This window comes from Hippichthys cyanospilos, chromosome 8, assembly GCF_059441005.1.
Source record: "Hippichthys cyanospilos isolate Australia breed blue-spotted pipefish chromosome 8, RoL_Hcya_1.0, whole genome shotgun sequence".
Classification (NCBI taxonomy): domain Eukaryota; kingdom Metazoa; phylum Chordata; class Actinopteri; order Syngnathiformes; family Syngnathidae; genus Hippichthys; species Hippichthys cyanospilos.
Genome location: NC_142376.1, coordinates 5,689,618 through 5,707,838, shown reverse-complemented (window position 1 = coordinate 5,707,838; position 18,221 = coordinate 5,689,618). Strand labels below are relative to the sequence as shown.

General features: G+C 41.3%; 1 protein-coding gene across 2 annotated transcripts in view; it reads right to left on the bottom strand.

Annotated features, from left to right (window-relative positions):
• Positions 1-294: 294 nt before the first annotated feature.
• cdh11 (cadherin 11, type 2, OB-cadherin (osteoblast)) overlaps positions 295-18,221 on the bottom strand; it is an 86,935-nt gene continuing 69,008 nt past the window's right edge. For both annotated transcript variants that reach the window (XM_088421487.1, XM_088421488.1), the window contains 9 exons: positions 16,137-16,324; positions 9,709-9,822; positions 8,834-8,973; positions 8,622-8,758; positions 6,502-6,623; positions 6,298-6,415; positions 4,751-5,002; positions 3,509-3,660; positions 295-3,434 (listed from right to left, as the gene is read on the bottom strand). In XM_088421487.1, the coding sequence (XP_088277613.1) occupies positions 3,072-3,434; positions 3,509-3,660; positions 4,751-5,002; positions 6,298-6,415; positions 6,502-6,623; positions 8,622-8,758; positions 8,834-8,973; positions 9,709-9,822; positions 16,137-16,324 (1,586 nt within the window). In that variant the 3' untranslated portion in view covers positions 295-3,071. The remainder of the gene's footprint in view (positions 3,435-3,508; positions 3,661-4,750; positions 5,003-6,297; positions 6,416-6,501; positions 6,624-8,621; positions 8,759-8,833; positions 8,974-9,708; positions 9,823-16,136; positions 16,325-18,221) is intronic.

Sequence of the window (18,221 nt, the reverse complement as noted above, 5' to 3'; positions counted from 1 at the left end):
AGGATGGATGGATGAGTGGTCGGTTGAAGACTGTTGGATGGATGTAGAATGATTGTATGAAAGGATGTGAGATGGATGGATGAATGGATATTGAATGAAGACTAGATGTTTGGACGAGTGGATGAATGACGGATGTATGAAGAATGGTTGTATGAAAGATGGATGTATCATATAAATAAATTTAACAGTACAGGCCATTTTATCCCACAATTGTCCTGTAGTTGAATAATTTCTTCATTTATAACCTCAACATCCTTGTGCAAAGTTATATTTAAAAAGCGAAAACTCTTATTTTATAAAAAGCATTTATTTCAAAGTTTTTTTTTTCGCTTCGTAGATTGAAGCACATAGTAAAGCAACAGTACAATGTTCAGAAAATATAAGTGTGATGCTGAATCATTTTATTTGTTTTTTTTTTATCTTTACATGTTTTTTTTCGTCGTAATACTGGAATACTCTGCATGTATACTAAAAAATAAGAACTTTTAAAATTGTACAAATCGGTACCATAAAACTTGACACAAGAATAAAAACCAGGCGTTTTTCTCCCGAGCGACATGCAGGTCGCTCGCCGTTTTCCTCTCGAGTGGGGAGGAACCACGATGAAACGCCAAATAATGACGGAAAACAAGAAAAAAAAAAAAGCAAACGAAGCACAACGAACCAACGCTTAACTTTTTGGCGGTAAACCAGCGAAAAAGCTAAACGCGAGTCGCCAAAACAAACGCCAACATTTCAAATAATAATGATAATACTGATAAAAAAGGAACCGATAATAATTATAATAATATAATAATTAAGAAAAAATGAGGTTTAACCACTTAAAAAAAAAAAAAAAAAAGACATCCTGGATTCTCGGGGGTGGGCAAATGTTTTTCGGAAATGATTGCAACACATGTTGATGCAACAGATGTCGCCCGGATTTCCCGAAAACACGTCACATCCTGTTTGTTTTGAACGAGCGTAACGCGCCGCTCGTTTTGCACATTCTCAGCAAATATGGAGTCTAGCTAGCTAGCTAGCTAGCTACCTTGCGTTTTTTTGACAGGAAAAATCATAAAAACAACCGAACACAACAATGGATGGATAGAATGCACTGCGAGTGTCCGTTAAGGCGATATTTAAGATCTCACAGGTTTTTACTCATTTATGATTGATCATCGTTATTAGCAGGGTTGGAAAATTTGTGGGAATTTTCCAAGTTGGAAACTTTCCATGGGGGTAACTCGTCCACTGCCATGAATGTTTAAATTCGTCAAATAGACTAGAAGAGAATAGTTTTAAAATATTTATGAAATGTGTGTTTGCGCCAAAGTCATTGTTTGTTTCTATTCGTTTTTTGGTTGTTTTCACAAAAATCTGAATTCTACGGAAGACGATGAGGTTCAGTAGAGAAATAGAGGGTTTCAGGATTACACCCGAAAGTCAGAATTTTGACCTTATTCAGAGAATTCTCGCTTTGATAAGTGTGTAAACAAAACATAGAACTTTGGTGTAATTGTTTTTTCAAAACTGTAAATAAAGATTAGGACTTTGAAGACTTTTTTTCCTTATAATGGTCACTTTAAGTAAATGCAGAATTCTGAGAATTGAGGCTTGAGTCAGAATTTTGACTTTACTCTCATTTTCAGTTTGATAGGTGTGAACACATTGAAAATTAAGTGAGAAAGTTGTGTAAAAGTCACTTCTGAGAAGTCAAACTTCAAAGTCTGAATTCTGACTATTTTTATATTTAAAGGCAGACATCTCACTTTATAATTAGAATCCTGACAATTAGAATGCTTTTTTCCTCAATTTCCTGATGAGTCTTAGAATTCTTTTTATTGATTAAAATGATCACTTTGATTAGCATTTCAATAAAAACTGGAAATAGAATTCTGGGAAGAGAGAAGTCTAACAAAAAACACTATTCTGAGAAATATGACTTTATTATGAGAACTTTCACATTTGAGGCAGAATTCTTGCTTTACAATTAGAATTCTGAGTTTAGTCTCCTGGCTGATGTCTTTGGCTGAATTCTGATATAAATGTGAGAATCCTACCAACATTTTGTTTCTTCATTGGCCCTCACCATCTTCCGTACATTTCTGATTACTAAAGTGTGTAAAAGGTGAACAAACGTTATCATTTTTATCTGGTTAGAGAAAAGAGTCTACTGTTCCTATTGGTATGCTCTGTCCAGATATTGTCACAGAACATCAATATAATGCGGGTTTGAAATAGTTTTGAAAATGGCTGGCAGTGAATGAGTTAAGAAGGTGCTGTCATGCCCTTGCGTGTGGGCAAGGAGAGCTACATATTTCGCATGGATGTCTGCTAATGACAAAACACATGTTTATAGTCCTGCCTAAATGTTTACCCTTTCAATCGGATTACCCTTGATTTCAAGTGAATCCCTTTGGAAACTTTCCAGTTTGGAATATTTTTCAAAAGTCCCCAGTTTAAATTCACCCCAAAATTCTCGGGAAATATTTCCCCTCCTTGCAACCCTAAGCGGAAGTGATTGAATGGACACAGGATCGAGGGATCAAAACAAATCATCCACAGTTTTATAAGTCCAATCCGGTCTTGATTTTCTTTTTGTCAACAAAGAGCCTCAGTCCTGGTTTTGGTAGCTACTGAAGCGTCGTTGGTCTCGTATCGTGTGTGTTGGCCTCCGGAGTTGTTGTTGATTTATTTTAAGGCCACCGTACTGCCAAGACAGTATCAACAACCCAGAGTCCTTAGCGGTATCGCACAGCAACAACAAACAGCGGTACCACCCGTCCGGCTTGAAGGACCCGGTCAAAGGGAGTAAATCCTCGAGGATGTTTGTGAATCCGGTCCACAAAAGTGTACACAACCTCTAATTTCAGCTAAAGAGTTTCTTTGCACTAAGTAAATTCCAAACACACACGGGTGACGTGATACATTTTTCCCGCCCGATTCCGCTCCGGTCCGTAAGACGTTAAGCGGGGAGCTCTCGGCATTCGTTAATCGGGAGGAAATGGGAGGAAGTTGGGAAGGCGTCGGAGCGAAAATCCTCACGGAATCATCGGAATTTGTTTTTATTTTCGGGGAGGGGTCCGCCGTTAACAGTCGTCGTCGTCGTCACCGTCGTGAAGGGAGCAGTCTTTGGCGCCGTACAAATCGGCCAGCTTCTTAAAGCGCGGACCCCAGCTGTGCAGATAGTCATAATCCAGGTCGGACTCGGTGGTCACCGATTCCAGAGAGCTGAGCGAGCCGGCCAGGGAGCCGCGGCCTTCGTAGCCGTAGATCTGGATGGAGTCGTAGGGCGGCGCCGTGGGGTCGCTGTCGGCCTCGGCCACGCGCGTCTTGATGAAGTCGTCCACGTCCACGCTGTTGGCCGCGGGGTGGCCGCCGGGACGCAGGGGAAACTGGAGCTCCGGTTTCATGTCCTTCCTCGGGTGGAAGCCGTTTGCGCCGTCGGGGTTCTGAAACGGGTTGCGATGTTGGCGTTTCAGTGTGAGGATAGGGCGGAGTCAAATTAGTTCGAAGATTGGGTTACCTGCAGCGTAGCTATGTCGAAGGCCTCCGTGTCCTCTTCTCCGCCGCCCTCGTCGTCGTAGGTGATGATGTTCTCACGGATGTCCTCCTCCTCAAAGACGATCAGAGGCTCTTTCTTCTGACGCCGCAGCGCCACAAACAAAACCACGATAACTGCGGGGCACACAATCAAACCGTTAGTCCAATAAATTCTAACTAATGATTCGACAGTTTAACTCATTCCCTGCCATTGACGACGATAGACGTCGAAGATCCATTTTAATTGTACGGATATAGCCAGCTGAGACACGGCCAATTCATTTGCGTCTGCTGGTTTGTCCGTTTCGTTTCGGCAAGACGCCAACATTGAATTCCACCCAAACACATGAGACATCATTGGTCAGAATGGAATGTCCTCCACTGAACTCACTAGAACTTAGTGGGGTAGCTCCAATGAGTCAAAAGATATAGACCAATAACAAATGTCCACAACAGTGGACACAAATGAACAGCCTCGGACTCTAGGATAGAGGAAACAATAAGGAATTAAATCTTGGCTTGCCATGTCACAATTTACATTTGAACAGAGTATGCATATACCTGTATGCATGTCCTTCATCTTTAAACTTAATGTTGTGCTATTTTTCTCAGCCAAGTGCCAGCTACACAAATTAGTTTTGGATTTAAAGAAGGCCTTAAAAAGTGTTGTGCCATCTGTGTCAGGTTTATTAAAAATTGCAGTCATATCTCCTGGTATATTTTAATCAGCAACTTCGGAATTATTACAACACCATTTAGCAAGACATAACTTCATGTTCTAATGAATTTGCTCTTACTTGTTAAAGTTCTCACTATGGCATTTAAATGGAATAAATTAGATTTGTTGGTACTCGCAAAAACCCTTTAAAAAAAACACATACCCCCTGAAGTTCCTTTACATTCTCCCATGAGTACTTGTACCCTCATTTCAGAACGACTGACCTAAACCAAAGCTAAAAAACTAAACTAAAACTGTATGAATTTCCATTTAGCGTTTTTTTTTCGATGTTCAACCCAAACCCAGAGGTTCTTAAATGGAGTGCGAGAAATTTTAACACTGTTTCTGCAAGTATCACCACATCTAATTTAGTACTGTGACACAAACAGGACATCTTTCTTTTTAAATTCTGAGCAAATTAATAAGGCATGAATTAAGTCTTGATTAGCATCTCTCAAATCCAAACAAACAAAATGTCCGAACGCCACAGAGTGTTTCCCGGCTTACCCAGCAGGATGACGATACAGGCGAGGATGGCGATGAGCGCGCCTGTGCTGAGTCCGGCTGGCAGCACGTAGGGCTCCACGTTGCAGGACAAGATGGTGTCCTTGCTGTCGCAGGAGCACACGCGCACCGTCAGCGTGCTGGTGCTGCTCATGGCCGGAACGCCGTTATCGTTGATCTCCACCGGCAGGAAGTAGACGTCCTGCGTCAGGCGGCTGAAACCCTTACGCAGCACGTAGATGCTAGCCGTACTATCTGTGTGGACGCAAGACAAATTCTGGCGGTCAATAGATATCCTTGAGATCAGCTGGAGAATTGATGCAAATATTTGATTGAGATTTGAGTTTGGGTTTAAACCGTAGTATTTTGATCATATTTTGGTCATTTTCTTTTACGTCATTTCCACAGTATTTTGGCACACTCCTGGTAGTTTGACAACTAAGTGATCATGCCATGTTTAAATTCGACATGTCACCATCTGGGTGGAATTTCAGCTCCTTAGTGTCTTTTGTCAACGCTTTCGCTTTGTAATTTTTTTTATGTAAAGATCAACAGATTGGACAAAATAGCGCACAAGGGTTAAAGTAATGTAGGCAAAACTAGGTTTTCAAGTAGTGATGGGTAAATGGAGCTTCATGAAGCACCTGTCATGTATTTTTACTCCCCTAGATGGCGGCCTTATTTTAAAAATGAACACAAGTGCAGAGGAAATGTATTAAATTCCCCCTGCCTTTGGTAACCAAGAAGTAACATCTAAGGAGTCAAAAAATATCAAGTGCTTCACGAGGCTTCGTTTGGCAGTCACTGATTTCAAGTCTGATTTAGGGAGTCGAGACAGGGTTTCAAAATAAGAGTCTTGAGTAACTTAAGATGTCAAATGAGGGTTTCGAATTTGTGCTTCAGGACAGGTTATAACTCAAAAGGTTTTAGGTCAGCCTGGGTTCAGTTTTAAACCAAGATTAGGGTGGCAAGTAGCCAGGGCTAACTTGGGCAGAGCTAAATGGTGGCCAGGGGTTGTCAAGACCACTTTCTGGCCACCTTGAGACTTAAGTGGGAAAACAAATGTTCAGACCTTCTTTTTACACCAAAGCTTGAAAAAAAATTGAATTGAAAAGATTTGGAATCAGCTTTCAGAGCCAAAGGGTTTTTACACAATCCTTTTTCTTGGGAAACAAATTGGAACAGATACTTGAAATGCCACCAGATGAGCATCTTGAATCCAAAAGAGCAAAGAGTCATTTGCTCAGATGTGAGCGTCATCTGTTGCTAAGATGCTCGCGCACTGCCAACACGTCTGTCTTGCATCTTGCGCCTTGGCTTCCATTTCATTATCCACACTCTAGATTCCATCTCTGTCCACTTCTATGCTCGGGCTGCGACTTGAAGCTTCTACCGTAGCTTAATTGAATCACGCTCCCCCCGGAGATGTACGGACAGATGGATGGAGACCCCGATGCAATTAATGCGGTCCTCAGGACATGTCGCCGTGTTCGTGAGTGTGTATGGTGGAAATGATTGCTATATTAGCACTGATGCTAACATTAGCGCACCTCTGTTGTCTTTAAGGGAGAAGTTGTGGTTGTGGGCCACCTCCGGCGCCAAGCTGAAGGTGAAGTGTTGACGGTGGGCCATCTCGTCTTTGTCCACTGCGCTGACCGTTTCGATGACCTGGGGAGACAGCCAAAAAATGGTTTCAAAATGATGGTACGGAGCCTGAAATTCAAAGTCTTTTTCACGCGGATCTTCATCCGTACCTTTCCCGGCGCAACACTTTCGCACATGAGAACTTCGTTGTTGGTGGCGAACTCGGGAGCGTTGTCGTTTCTGTCTTTCACTTTGATGTTTACGCGCACTTTGGTGTCTTGGTGGTGGCCTCCTACGCACAAACATACATGCGATGTCAGGTGGCCAGCTAACACAAGAAGATATTCCGTCCGGCGCCGGTGCCTGTCAATCAAGCCCCGAGGGTTTATTTCCGGCGGAACGCATCTGCGAGGCGTCCAAGTGTGCCACCATCGTGCTTGGCGCTTCCCACGCGTCTCACACAAACCTGATCAGACCTTGCCTCATGCTTCATGACAACCACAAAAAAAGGTGATAGGTACACACTCTTCCTACCTTCATCCATTCCTGTCGGCCTTCCATTTTTTTCCACATTGATCCTGAACCATTCCTTCCTCATATCCGTGTTTCTGTTGCTCCTCCCTTTTAAACATCCTTGCTTCTTTTCTAACATTTCTTTCCTTTTCCTTCCTCTGGGTTTATTCTTCAGTTATTTCTCCTCGTTTACGCTTTGCTTGCTTCCTTCCATCTGTTTTCGCGCTTCCTTCTTTCCTTACTTCTTCCCTTCATCCCTTTTCTCATTTACTAGCTTGTTTGCCTTTTTCTCCCTCTTCTTCCTTCCATGTTTCGTTTGTTACTTCCTCTCATCCTTCCTTTCCTCTTCATTGTTTTCTTGCATTTTTTTCCCTTACATTCTTACTTCATTTCTTTTCTCACTTATGAGCTTCCTTGCTTCCTTCCTTCCATCTTGTTTTCTTGCTTCCTTCCTTGCTCCCTTCCCTCCAATCTATGTACAGCACAATACTAATACATTTACCGTATTTTCCTGACTATAAGACGCACTGGTATATAAGCCGCAGCAGCAAAATATGAGCAAAACGTTGATTTTTGTCACGGATAAGTCGCACTGGACTAAAAGCCGCTGGTAATAACATCAGATCTTTATGTAAAAAGATGGTATATGAAGTTTATGATTTTTTTTTTTTAGTTGTTTTTGTTATTGTCTGCCAACAGCGACATCCTCTCTTTAACAGACTGAACATGCATGTTTAGTCCCAACATATTTATAGAAAATGGATGGATGGATGGATGGATATCTGTTAGAAAACAACAACGTGCAGATAAGCTGCACTGGACTATAAGCCGCAGGGCTCAAAACATGAGAAAAAAGTCATGGCTTATCATCCGAAAAATACGGTACTATTATTTTTTTCAAAAACAGAAACAGCATCATTTTAAAGGTTCAAAACAACATAACTTCTAGTCCAAAAAGGAGTGAGAAAGAAGTAAAACTTATTAAAATCCTAACTTTAGGTTTCACGTGACACAACATGGCTAAATCGAGAAATACAAACCAAATTTAGTCTATATAGATGAATAAAATTTGACTTGATTCTCCCTTCCCACCGCATTTTAATTTTTTCTTTCCTTTCACCACCCTTTCTTTTTCCCTTCCTCCAAAAGTTCTTTTCACAAAATGTTACTTCCTTTTGCCTTCTTGTATGACGCATGACATAAAACGAATCAGCTCCCAATAAGTCTCCCATGGACAGTTTTGAAGCACATTTGTTTTTTTTTGTTTTTAGGAACGGAAACTGCCGCTCAGTTTCTCTTGTAACTGGACCCTCTTATTTGATTTTTCCAGCACCCCGTCATTAGCAGGCTTCTACTTAGCTTCCCGGGGCCCCGTTAGTGGTTAGCGTAGCCTGACTACGCGGGCCGCGAGCCCGTTTCCATCTGGCCGTCTGGCGTCGACAGCGCCGTGGGGAAACCGCACGGAGCTTGGAGAGCCAGAGCTGCCGGCCGCAGAATGCCAGGGCGGGGCCCCTTGTGGCTCGCTGGGCTTTCGGTGGAGGGGTTGGCGCGAGGGGGCGTTGCACGGCCGAAACGCAACAGTGCCCACGGGTCATCTTGGGTTTCTTTTTGAGGCTTTTCTTGCTGCCTCCGTCGTTTTTATTCTAAGTCCGTACATGGAGTTGATTAACCGAGAGCCTTTTGGACCATCGGAGGTTTGAAAAAGTCACAATATCAGCTCAGATGGACTAGAAAAAAAAGGCATCGAACCAGTTGACGTTTATATTGTATGACTCACCTATTTCGGTGGCAGACACGGAGATGTTGTGCCAAGCCTGGGTCTCTCGATCAAGTGGTCTGGTGGTGGTGATCATCCCATCCTCCGAGCTGACGCTAAAAAACTGCTCTACGTCTGTGTAACGTGGAATCATGTACCTGTGCACAGGTGTTCAAGTTATTATGCAAAACTGGCTCTAATTCATCTGAAACAGGATCTCGCTTTTGTCATACCTGACTGGGTTGTTGGCAATGTCCGTGTCCTTGGCGTGGACGCGTCCCACCTGAGTACCAGCGGGGGCATTTTCCTCCACCTCAAAGGTGTATGAGGGTGCCACAAACACGGGCGGTTCATCAGCATCCTCCACTGAAATCTGAAAAAAACCACAGTTAAAAGGCATGTTAAACTTGTTTATATCATGTGGTTTTAATTTGAGGGTATTCATATATTTATATATATGAGAGGTAGGAAGAAGAGGTCTGGCAGGACTTCACCAGGGAAGCTAACCAATGTGTAGTGATGCTAATTTTCCAGACCTCAGGCTGTAATTGACTATAACGGATTTGCAACCAAGGATTGAAAAGTGAAAGGTTGATTTATGATAGTTAATTTACGTTGGGTTCTGTAAAATATGCATATGTAAAAACCGTTGTAATTCTGACACTGTCGTTTTTTTTGGCTGTTAACCCTTTTAAAGAATTTCAAACGTTAGGACTGAACAAAGATAGAATTTTCTTAATTTCTCAGCCTAATCAAACCAGAGCTGCCCAAACCTTTTCAAAAGGTTAAAAAAAAACAAAAAACAAAAAACAAACGTCAATTGCCATCAATGGCGCTCCTCGTTTGGATTCCGAAAGACGTCCTATCACGTCAATGGTGCACAACTTGTTAAAAACACTAAATCAGACGAGAATGTATTTTTATTTCTAATCTATTGCGGTAGCACTGAGACCCCCCAAATCAGAAATGTGTTGGTGTCCCAATATTTATGAGCTTGTCGGAATGTTTTGTGCGGTTCACTCAAAATAATTATTGGTTTTTGGTTACAGTACATAGCATCAGCACAAACAACACGCAAAACCTATGAGAAAAATACAACATTTCTCACCTTGATCGTGGCCTCGTCCTTGTATGGCCCCCAGGCCAGGTACTGGGGGTCCACGTGCACGTTGTAGCCCTCCACCTTCAGCGTGTACGACCTCTTGGTCTCAAAATCCACTCGCTGAGAACGACACACACAGAATAGACTTCATCAGCCCTCAGTGTTGCAATCACTCCGCATGAGAAGCAATCACAAATTGGACAGCCTGCTGCGGTGTCCTCATCTGCTGCTAGGGGGTGCTGTTGCTACACCAATACGGCTGACAGTCCCGCAGTAAGCGAAAAGGAAACCTGGGGGACCCCGAAAGACATGTACTAGAGCAACCCCCCCATGATTTATAGAAGACTGTTGATTAGGTAGTAAAGCAGTGTTCTACTCCAGTGTTAAAATTATTGTCATCGGCCGCGGATTCAATTGTCTTATATTGAATAGAGCGGTGATTCAATTACTTTATATTAGTGGGAAACCACTGACACACAATAGCCAATATTACTGATAGTGAACTGTGCTTGGGAAGAGTGGGGATTGTCTTCAAGGGGACATGTCGCGGATTAAATGGGCTGCCCCTAAAAGCAAGTGATTTCAACAGCAGTTAAAGAACGCTGAAAATGGCCGTTTTTTTTTTTTTTGATCCAAAAAAATGGGAGGCGTTTTCATTCTAAAACAGTGAGAAACTGTTTTGTTTTGAGATGGCTTGATATCCTTTGTCATACACATTTTTATATATATATATATATATATATATATATATATATATATATATATATACACATCCTCAGTGGAGGATGCTATATATATATATATATATATATATATATATATATATATATATAGTGTTTTATTTCTGAAAGTAGCTTACTGGGACAAATGGAAAAACCCTGCACACTTTGCAGTGGAATTGGAAGTTTTATTCAACAATTAGCAGGAAAAGTTTCAAAAGATACTTAAACAGTCTATATAAACAATTTTTTTGGACGATTTTATGCAAACTTTACTGAATCTGTTATAAGCTTCGATTTATTGATGGAAAATGACAATTACAGGAAATGTTTGCAATTAGTTATAAAAAAATGTGTGTGTGTATATGTGTGTATACATAAGTGAAAAATAGTATATATATTAGTGTATATATAAATTATATATATATATTTGTGTGTGTGTGTGTATGTATGTATGTATGTATGTATGTATATATATATGTATATATATAATTAGTATATTATAGTGTTAGTTTTGCTCTAAAGCAAATCTAATATTTTGCAGTTTTATGGAATTGCTATCAAATCAAGATGTTTACTTGTCCTAAAACTTTGGTAAGAAAGGACTAATTATTTGGCCATGAAACTGCTACAAAAAACAAACAAACAAATAGAAATCTACAAATGACTGTGCGTAGCACCTAAACAGGGCTCGCCAACCTCATTTTGAGAAGCATTGCTTTGAAACCTCCTCCAGGGCAAATTTCAACTTCTGCGTCGTCAGCCGTTGCCCGAAAAGCATAATACGCTCTCGCGCGGCGCCAAGAGAAGCGGTTGGGGGCTTATCCGCATCACTGTTGTCTCCGTAATGACAGTAAATAACACACTCCTCGCCGCATCAACTCTTCTCCTGAGAAAGCGGGATAATAACACGCTTTCTCCTCCCCCGACAGTGTTTTTCCAGCAGCTGCGAGAGCTTTAACGTGGCGGGAGTCCCGGGCGGGAGCTTGATCTCCTCATCGGCAGGCCGCTGCATCGCTTAATGGAATCCCGACGGGAGGAGTTAGACCAATAAGTATGACTACATGTATGAGCTACACACACGCATACACACATTGACGACTGAACAGGTGTTAGCGTGGATTAAAATGCTTGGCACACGGGCTATATTCAGAATCGTTTTCTCATTCCGTCATCATTTAAGCTAAGTACTAGTAATAGGAGTGAACATCTTACTTCCAATTTGAACATCCTATCTTTGTCTAAACGGCATTGAATTAAATGGCTTACCCTATACGAAATTTTTTTTTTTTTTTTAGCCAAGTAGCCCACTAGCTATGGCGAAGCGTTTTTAAGTTAATGGCTAAATAAGTCTTCGTCTTTTTTCTTCTCATCTAAAGAGGAAGTCAACCTCCTATTTTACGTCCTCACATGATCAAACTCAGAAAACAGGTGAGCTGTGTGCAACGATGATGTCATTTTCCGTTTACAAAGTGACAAAATGGCTGCGCCGAGATGGATGAAAATAGGTGTTTGATTCATATTCCTCAAACACTATGAATAAGAGTATCATATTTAGACGAATGAAGGCGCATGGAATTGTGAAAAAAATGTTGGGGTTGACTTCCCCTTATTCACTGCTAGCACAGTAAAAACGAATTGGTTGTCGTCGACATTAGATGTGATTGAGTCAAACTTTGGAACTACGTTTGGAGTGGTATCTCTAAATGTGTTTTTGTCGGGAACTGTCACTCATGACTGTGCATTAAAAAAAAATATACAGTAGGCACACATTTTGCAAAGCAGTTACAATGCTCCAATTTATTTGCTCTTGATTTGAAAAGAAAAATGTACTGTTCTTATCACAGCATTAAACAAATCTTGAGATTTGCTACAGAAACCTTGTTTAAATCCTATGTAACCCTAAACTTTCATCACTTATTCCAAGGTTACACATACCCCAATTTGAGAACCCCTATATAAGTTGCTTGTTTCAAATAATTTGCTCTCAATTTGAAAATAGTAATGGCAGGTTCGTGTCATTTCACGTACCATCATGACGGTATTGCAATTTGAGAAGTTACTTCATATTTCAATTAATTTGCTCTTAATTTGAAAGGAAAACGACCTCGTTAGACCACACCTCTAATACGACTTCCTTATGCCCGTCGTTTAATTTTGTAGTCGATTTTTTTCATCATTTGTTTACTTTTTGAGATGCATCGTGGGACATACCGAGAACATGAAAGTCGAAAGATTGTCAACACAGCTATGATGTTTAAAATCGGCAACCGCAGAGCGACAAAGATGGGCTCACCTTTCAGCCGATCGTCAGTCACGGCTAGTCGAGCACCTGTGGCCAAATGTGGCTCGCCGCATTAAGCGGGTATTTTTACGAGCGGCGTGATGACAGCAGTTAAGTGATCACAGATTTAATTAGCGGCAATCCAGAGCGTCGCAAAGCATCTGTTCCGTCCCGACGAGCTGCCTGTCGTCCCCGACGCAGATGCGTCAAACGGGCGCAAACTTGTTGACTCATAAAAGGTTAACAACGCAGAGGACTTTAAACGCTTAGTCGCGGTGGCCTTGTGTGCAAAACGAACCCCGCGCCGATACAGTGATGCTTCGTTTTGATTTCCCATGGAACATGTTTTCAATTATTTGCATGACACATATATATATATATATATATATATATATATATATATATATATATATATATATACATATATATATATGTATATATATGTATGTATATATATATATATATATATATATATATATATGTATATATATGTGTGTGTGTATATGCATGCATGTTGTTTGTTAGCCTGTCTATGGCATTTCACTTTAAGTGCTAGCATTAAACTGGTAGACTTGGAGGCTAAGTTGTGATTTCATACAAAAGTTGAAATTGTCTTTGTTTAACATTTAATTTGACATTAAATTTGATTTTTTTTTAAAATGTCTTATTACTGGAAAAAATCAGCTTTTTCTGAAATAAGTGGAATCATTTCAAGTTAGTGCTCTCAAAGCAAAGAAAAAAAAATCTGCCAAAATGCCATGCGGTGACAAACTGTCAAACTGTCTTTAGGTAAGGTTTGCGATGGTAACCCCCCCCCCCCCCCCCCCCCCCCCTCCTTCAAACGTCACAATGCCCGACAGAACTTAAACGCGTCAGCGACAAACTCAGCGGGAAGCTAACGTCAGCGACGTGTCCCACTTCTTTCATTTTCCATCGCTTTGGTCACACTTTCTGTATCGCTCGCTCACTTTCATTCATGACAATATCCACATTGACACACACTCACACCCCCACACACACACACTCACAGGCAGGGCTTCTTAATATTCCGCAAAGTGCTTTCGTCAGGACACAGTTGAAAGAGAATAGTTGATTAAAGCTCACGCCGGTGTGCTTGAATGTGTGAGAGGGAGAATAGAGATTAGTGAAGGCTTCTCCCAACGCTGATTTCAAAGTGTTCAGGTGTGCATGCGTGCTTGCGTGTGTGTATGTGTGTATGTGTGTGAGCGCTGCCTCTAGTGGCCAACAGGTGATGATTTCCCCCGAGAGGCATCAGGACTCAATAATCACTATGTGGCACATCCGAATCAGGACACTGTAATCAGATCGAGTCCAAGTGCGTCTCATGACGTGAGCGCCTCTCGCTCTCTCGCTCACGCACACACTCCTATGTACATGCACGCGTAAATACACACACACACACACACACACATTCTTCAAATCAGCCTCAGGCTCTGATGCGGTTATTACAAGAGTCACAGGGAGTCTAGGTGAAGGATTTTTGGGGTGATTGTTCTTTGTCATTCCACACAGACACACACATCCGATCATAACAAAGAGCAAAAATGGGAACGGATTTTTACGAATAATCTTGCGGGAATGTTCTTGCTAATTTCTTCATAGTTTCCTTGTGGGGTGATGATATATATATATATATATATATATATATATATATGATCAATTTTACTCGTGATGACGATATTGGCTGCCCCGATTAAATAAACTGATCCTCGGCAACATTAAGTCAAGCACGTTTTTGATTACAAGTCAAATCAAGCACTTTGTCATTCTACCACTTGGCGGCAATGTTTGCCACATGAGAAAAGCCTTTGCTTTTTCTCACCCTAATATATTATTTACCAGTGTGAAATGGCATTGAGTTTCTCACCTGGTACCAAATACAAACAGTGCTCATTGTCAATTGAAACTTTTATTTCTATGTGTGTATATATAATATATATATATATATATATATATATATATATATATATATATATATATATATATATATATATATATATATATAAATCATGACTCTAATCACAATAGTTTGTTTAAAACTCAATTACAGGCAACTTGTAAACAATGATGCAATTTAGCGACAAATTGCTCCATTTTCCACTTAATTTGCTCTTAATTTGAAAAACAAATGCAATGTCTCTCTCATGCCACTACAAAGCATTATGTTAGATACATACAATCTCACGTACACCCTGAAATGCCGCGACGTAGCCCCAGGGGCGCCCCCGTTCGAGATCCACTAGTCTAATGTGTCTACCGAAAGAAATGTGAACAGAAGACGTTATTGTTGTTGGGCCCTAGCTCTTTGTCTTCTGGCTTTGTTCTGATTGATGCAGCCATTTCAGCATTTATTTCTATTTATTTATTTATTTTCTCCAGTTGCGGTCTCCCTAAAGGATTTTATTACCTTGGTAAATAAAGGATAAGAAGGAGACGCCTTTGTTTTCTGTGCCTCAGTTCTGGGCGCTACTTTAATACACCACAGTCTCGCCCTTAAATTTTCTCAGTTTTTGCAGTTTCATGATTTTAAGCGTTCTTCTTGATATACACAGTCTCCTCTGGAATAAAATTCCGAAAATAAGTAAATACAGGAGACACTGAGTCCTGGATGTCACTTTTATTTTCCACTGCTTTGCCCTTAGACTTCTCTCTGTAAAATGTGTCAAGTTGATGTTTTTTTTTTTTTAGCATTCCTCGCACTGCTTGTTTTATTTTGCAGTTCCTTATTTTTGATGTGGAAAATCTGAGCTCCAAGCAGGACAAAAGGCTGAAATATGGGGCTCCTCCCTCGTGACCACACCAGATCGCCCTGTACCTTCATCTTTTTTTCAAGGGCCAACAAGTCATCTCTCATGTGTCTTCTCTGCATTGGATGTGGTCAAGTGTTGCGCTCCAGTCGCTTTGAGATTGGTCGCGCAGCTGCCCGCCTCCGCCGCACTCTGCGCTGCTTTTGGATGACGCTTGAACTTGAGGTTAACCACATCGCCCCGGGCCACTCCGATGGCTTTATTTTTTTATTTTATATATATTTTAATTCGTGCTCTCATTTCCTGAGAGCGACGGAAAAGAAAAAGCTGAACCCGCTAGATTCTCCGAGCCGTCGCATGGAGACAAAAGAAGATTTGTATCGATCGAGTCAGGCTAGAGAGAGATTTTCCCACAGAATGAATAAAGGTGAGCCGGCTGGTTGGATGGCTTTGTGTTCTATGTGGACAGGAAGTGCAGTTACAGACCTCATACTACGTGTTGAGAAGATTCTGACCTCTGAAGCTCTTAAAAAATGTCAGATTTTTCTCTTCCCACATTCTGTCTATACCTCATCTTGCAGTCCAGCCATATATATATATATATATATATATATATATATATATATATGTGTATATGTATATGTATATGTGTGTAGTCCTTACCTTTTTGAGCTTGATGATAGCCTCCCTGGTTTCAGAGTCAGTGCTGAGCTCGAACATCCCCAGCCCGTCCCCGTCTGTCAGACGGTAGTTGACCAGCCCGTTGTCACCCATGTCGGGGTCTTTGGCCTTGACACGGCCCACCTCCTCGCCCTCCACTTTGTCCTCTGACACGGACATGGGATATACGCCTGCGAAGAGACACGGAGGTCGATGGGACCATGTTCATGAGAAGAGCAGCAAAAGACAAAAAATTCAAGGGCATTCACAACATGGAAAGTTTCTCCTGTTAATAGGTTGTATGAGTTGGATGGGATGTCTGTATTATATGGGAAGGGTAGATTTTGAGCGGTCAGTGAATGCAGCAGGGCTGCCCAATTAATCGAATTTGAATTACGATCGTGATATTCACTGCCACGATCGTAAGGTGATTCTCGGCAATATTAACACTTAAAAAGCCGGCTATCTACATGTCGAATGAAGCACTTAGTCATCCTACCACCAGAGGGCAACGTTTCCCACATGTTTGCATGACAAAAGCCTCTGCTTTTTTCACCCCGATATATTATTCACCAGCGCAAAATGGCGCTTGAGTTTCTCACCTGATTCCTAATGTATACAGTGCTAGCTATCAATAGAGACCCATTTTGAAAAATCTGGAAAAAAATTGGGAATAAATTTGGTTTGAAGTGACGAAAAATGACATTTTGACTGCTAATTGATTCAAATTTGCTTAAAGGTTAATAATGTGCTTGGTTCTAAGTTGGTTCGATTTTCTTCCTTTTTTTTTATTCTTGGTTTGCTTTCAGCAAGCAAGTTAACTGTCGCCCCGTGTGCTAATTTTTCGCCATGTCTTGGGTAAATATTTTAATTATCTATTTATTTATATTAGTTTATTATCATTATTTGTAAGTATCAGGCCTTGAAGCCTTGTTTATATACTGCTTGTTTAAAGAATAACAATAAATAGACGTTTGATCAAATATGATGAATAACCGTGATTAATAACTGATTTGAATATTGATCAAATTTGTGATTTGGCTATAATTCTGCAGCCCTACTCCACTTCCTTTTCCTCACGACGCAGCTCGAGTTCATTTTGCCCTAAATAGCCAAAGTTCCATTAGGTTTCTGATTGTGTGTGTCTGTCAAAAGACCACATTTGATAAACGAGTCAAATGAAATACCTTTCCGTCTTCTCTAAGCGGTACACTTTTAATTGAATCATCTGGGGACATCATCAATTTGACACGATCGTCTCGGTTTTTGTAAAATCCCTGCGTGAACAAGGATGGACTCGGGCGTCGGTTCAGTCCGCTCGCTTCTTTAGTTGAAAACAATGCCGTAGCAACCTCAGCTAACACGAGCCGCTGTTAGCCGCAACAGGCACTGCCTGCTTACAGCCGACCGACGTCCGCCCTCTAGCTGGTCCCGTTACGCTAATTATCATAAGTAAAAATGCACATCCGTGCGTCAAAGCTCTGCCTATGTAGCTATTGTGTAGACGTGTTGGCAAATAGCTAAATCAATGCGTAGCTGATGAGCCGTACGCTTTTCGTCTAATGCCAATCGAGCTAGTGCTCCACCTCCTGCGTGGCCAATGCTGCTCATTCTTATTTTTCTTGCCTCCAAGTTGCCCTCATTCCACTTCCAAATCTCAGCATGCGCCCTTACTTCTCCTCCCTACTTCGGCCTATTTCTCTCTCGTTTACCTCCCCCAGCAAAACTTTCATTTCCTCCCTCCGCGTCCATTGCGTTCCATTCAAACGGAAGATCAACACTCACATATGTTTCATTGTGCGATATTAATAGCAGGATAAGGTGCTAAGTTTGCGACTATTTCCCAGGCACGGAAATCATCTTTTCAAGTCAGGATGTCTTTTGTATGGATGGATTGCCGTTGGTTTCGTTTCATTTTCCTGGGCGACGAGCGAGGCGGCTGCGGCGGCAGCTCGGTAATCTCACAAAAGGACCGTGTCGGGTAATTGATACGTGCCAGCGCCGATGTGACGGATCCAGTCAAAAAAATCTGCCTTTTTCAGAGCTTCTTGCTTTGCCTTTTGTTACAATTCCGTTACACTGGCAGTA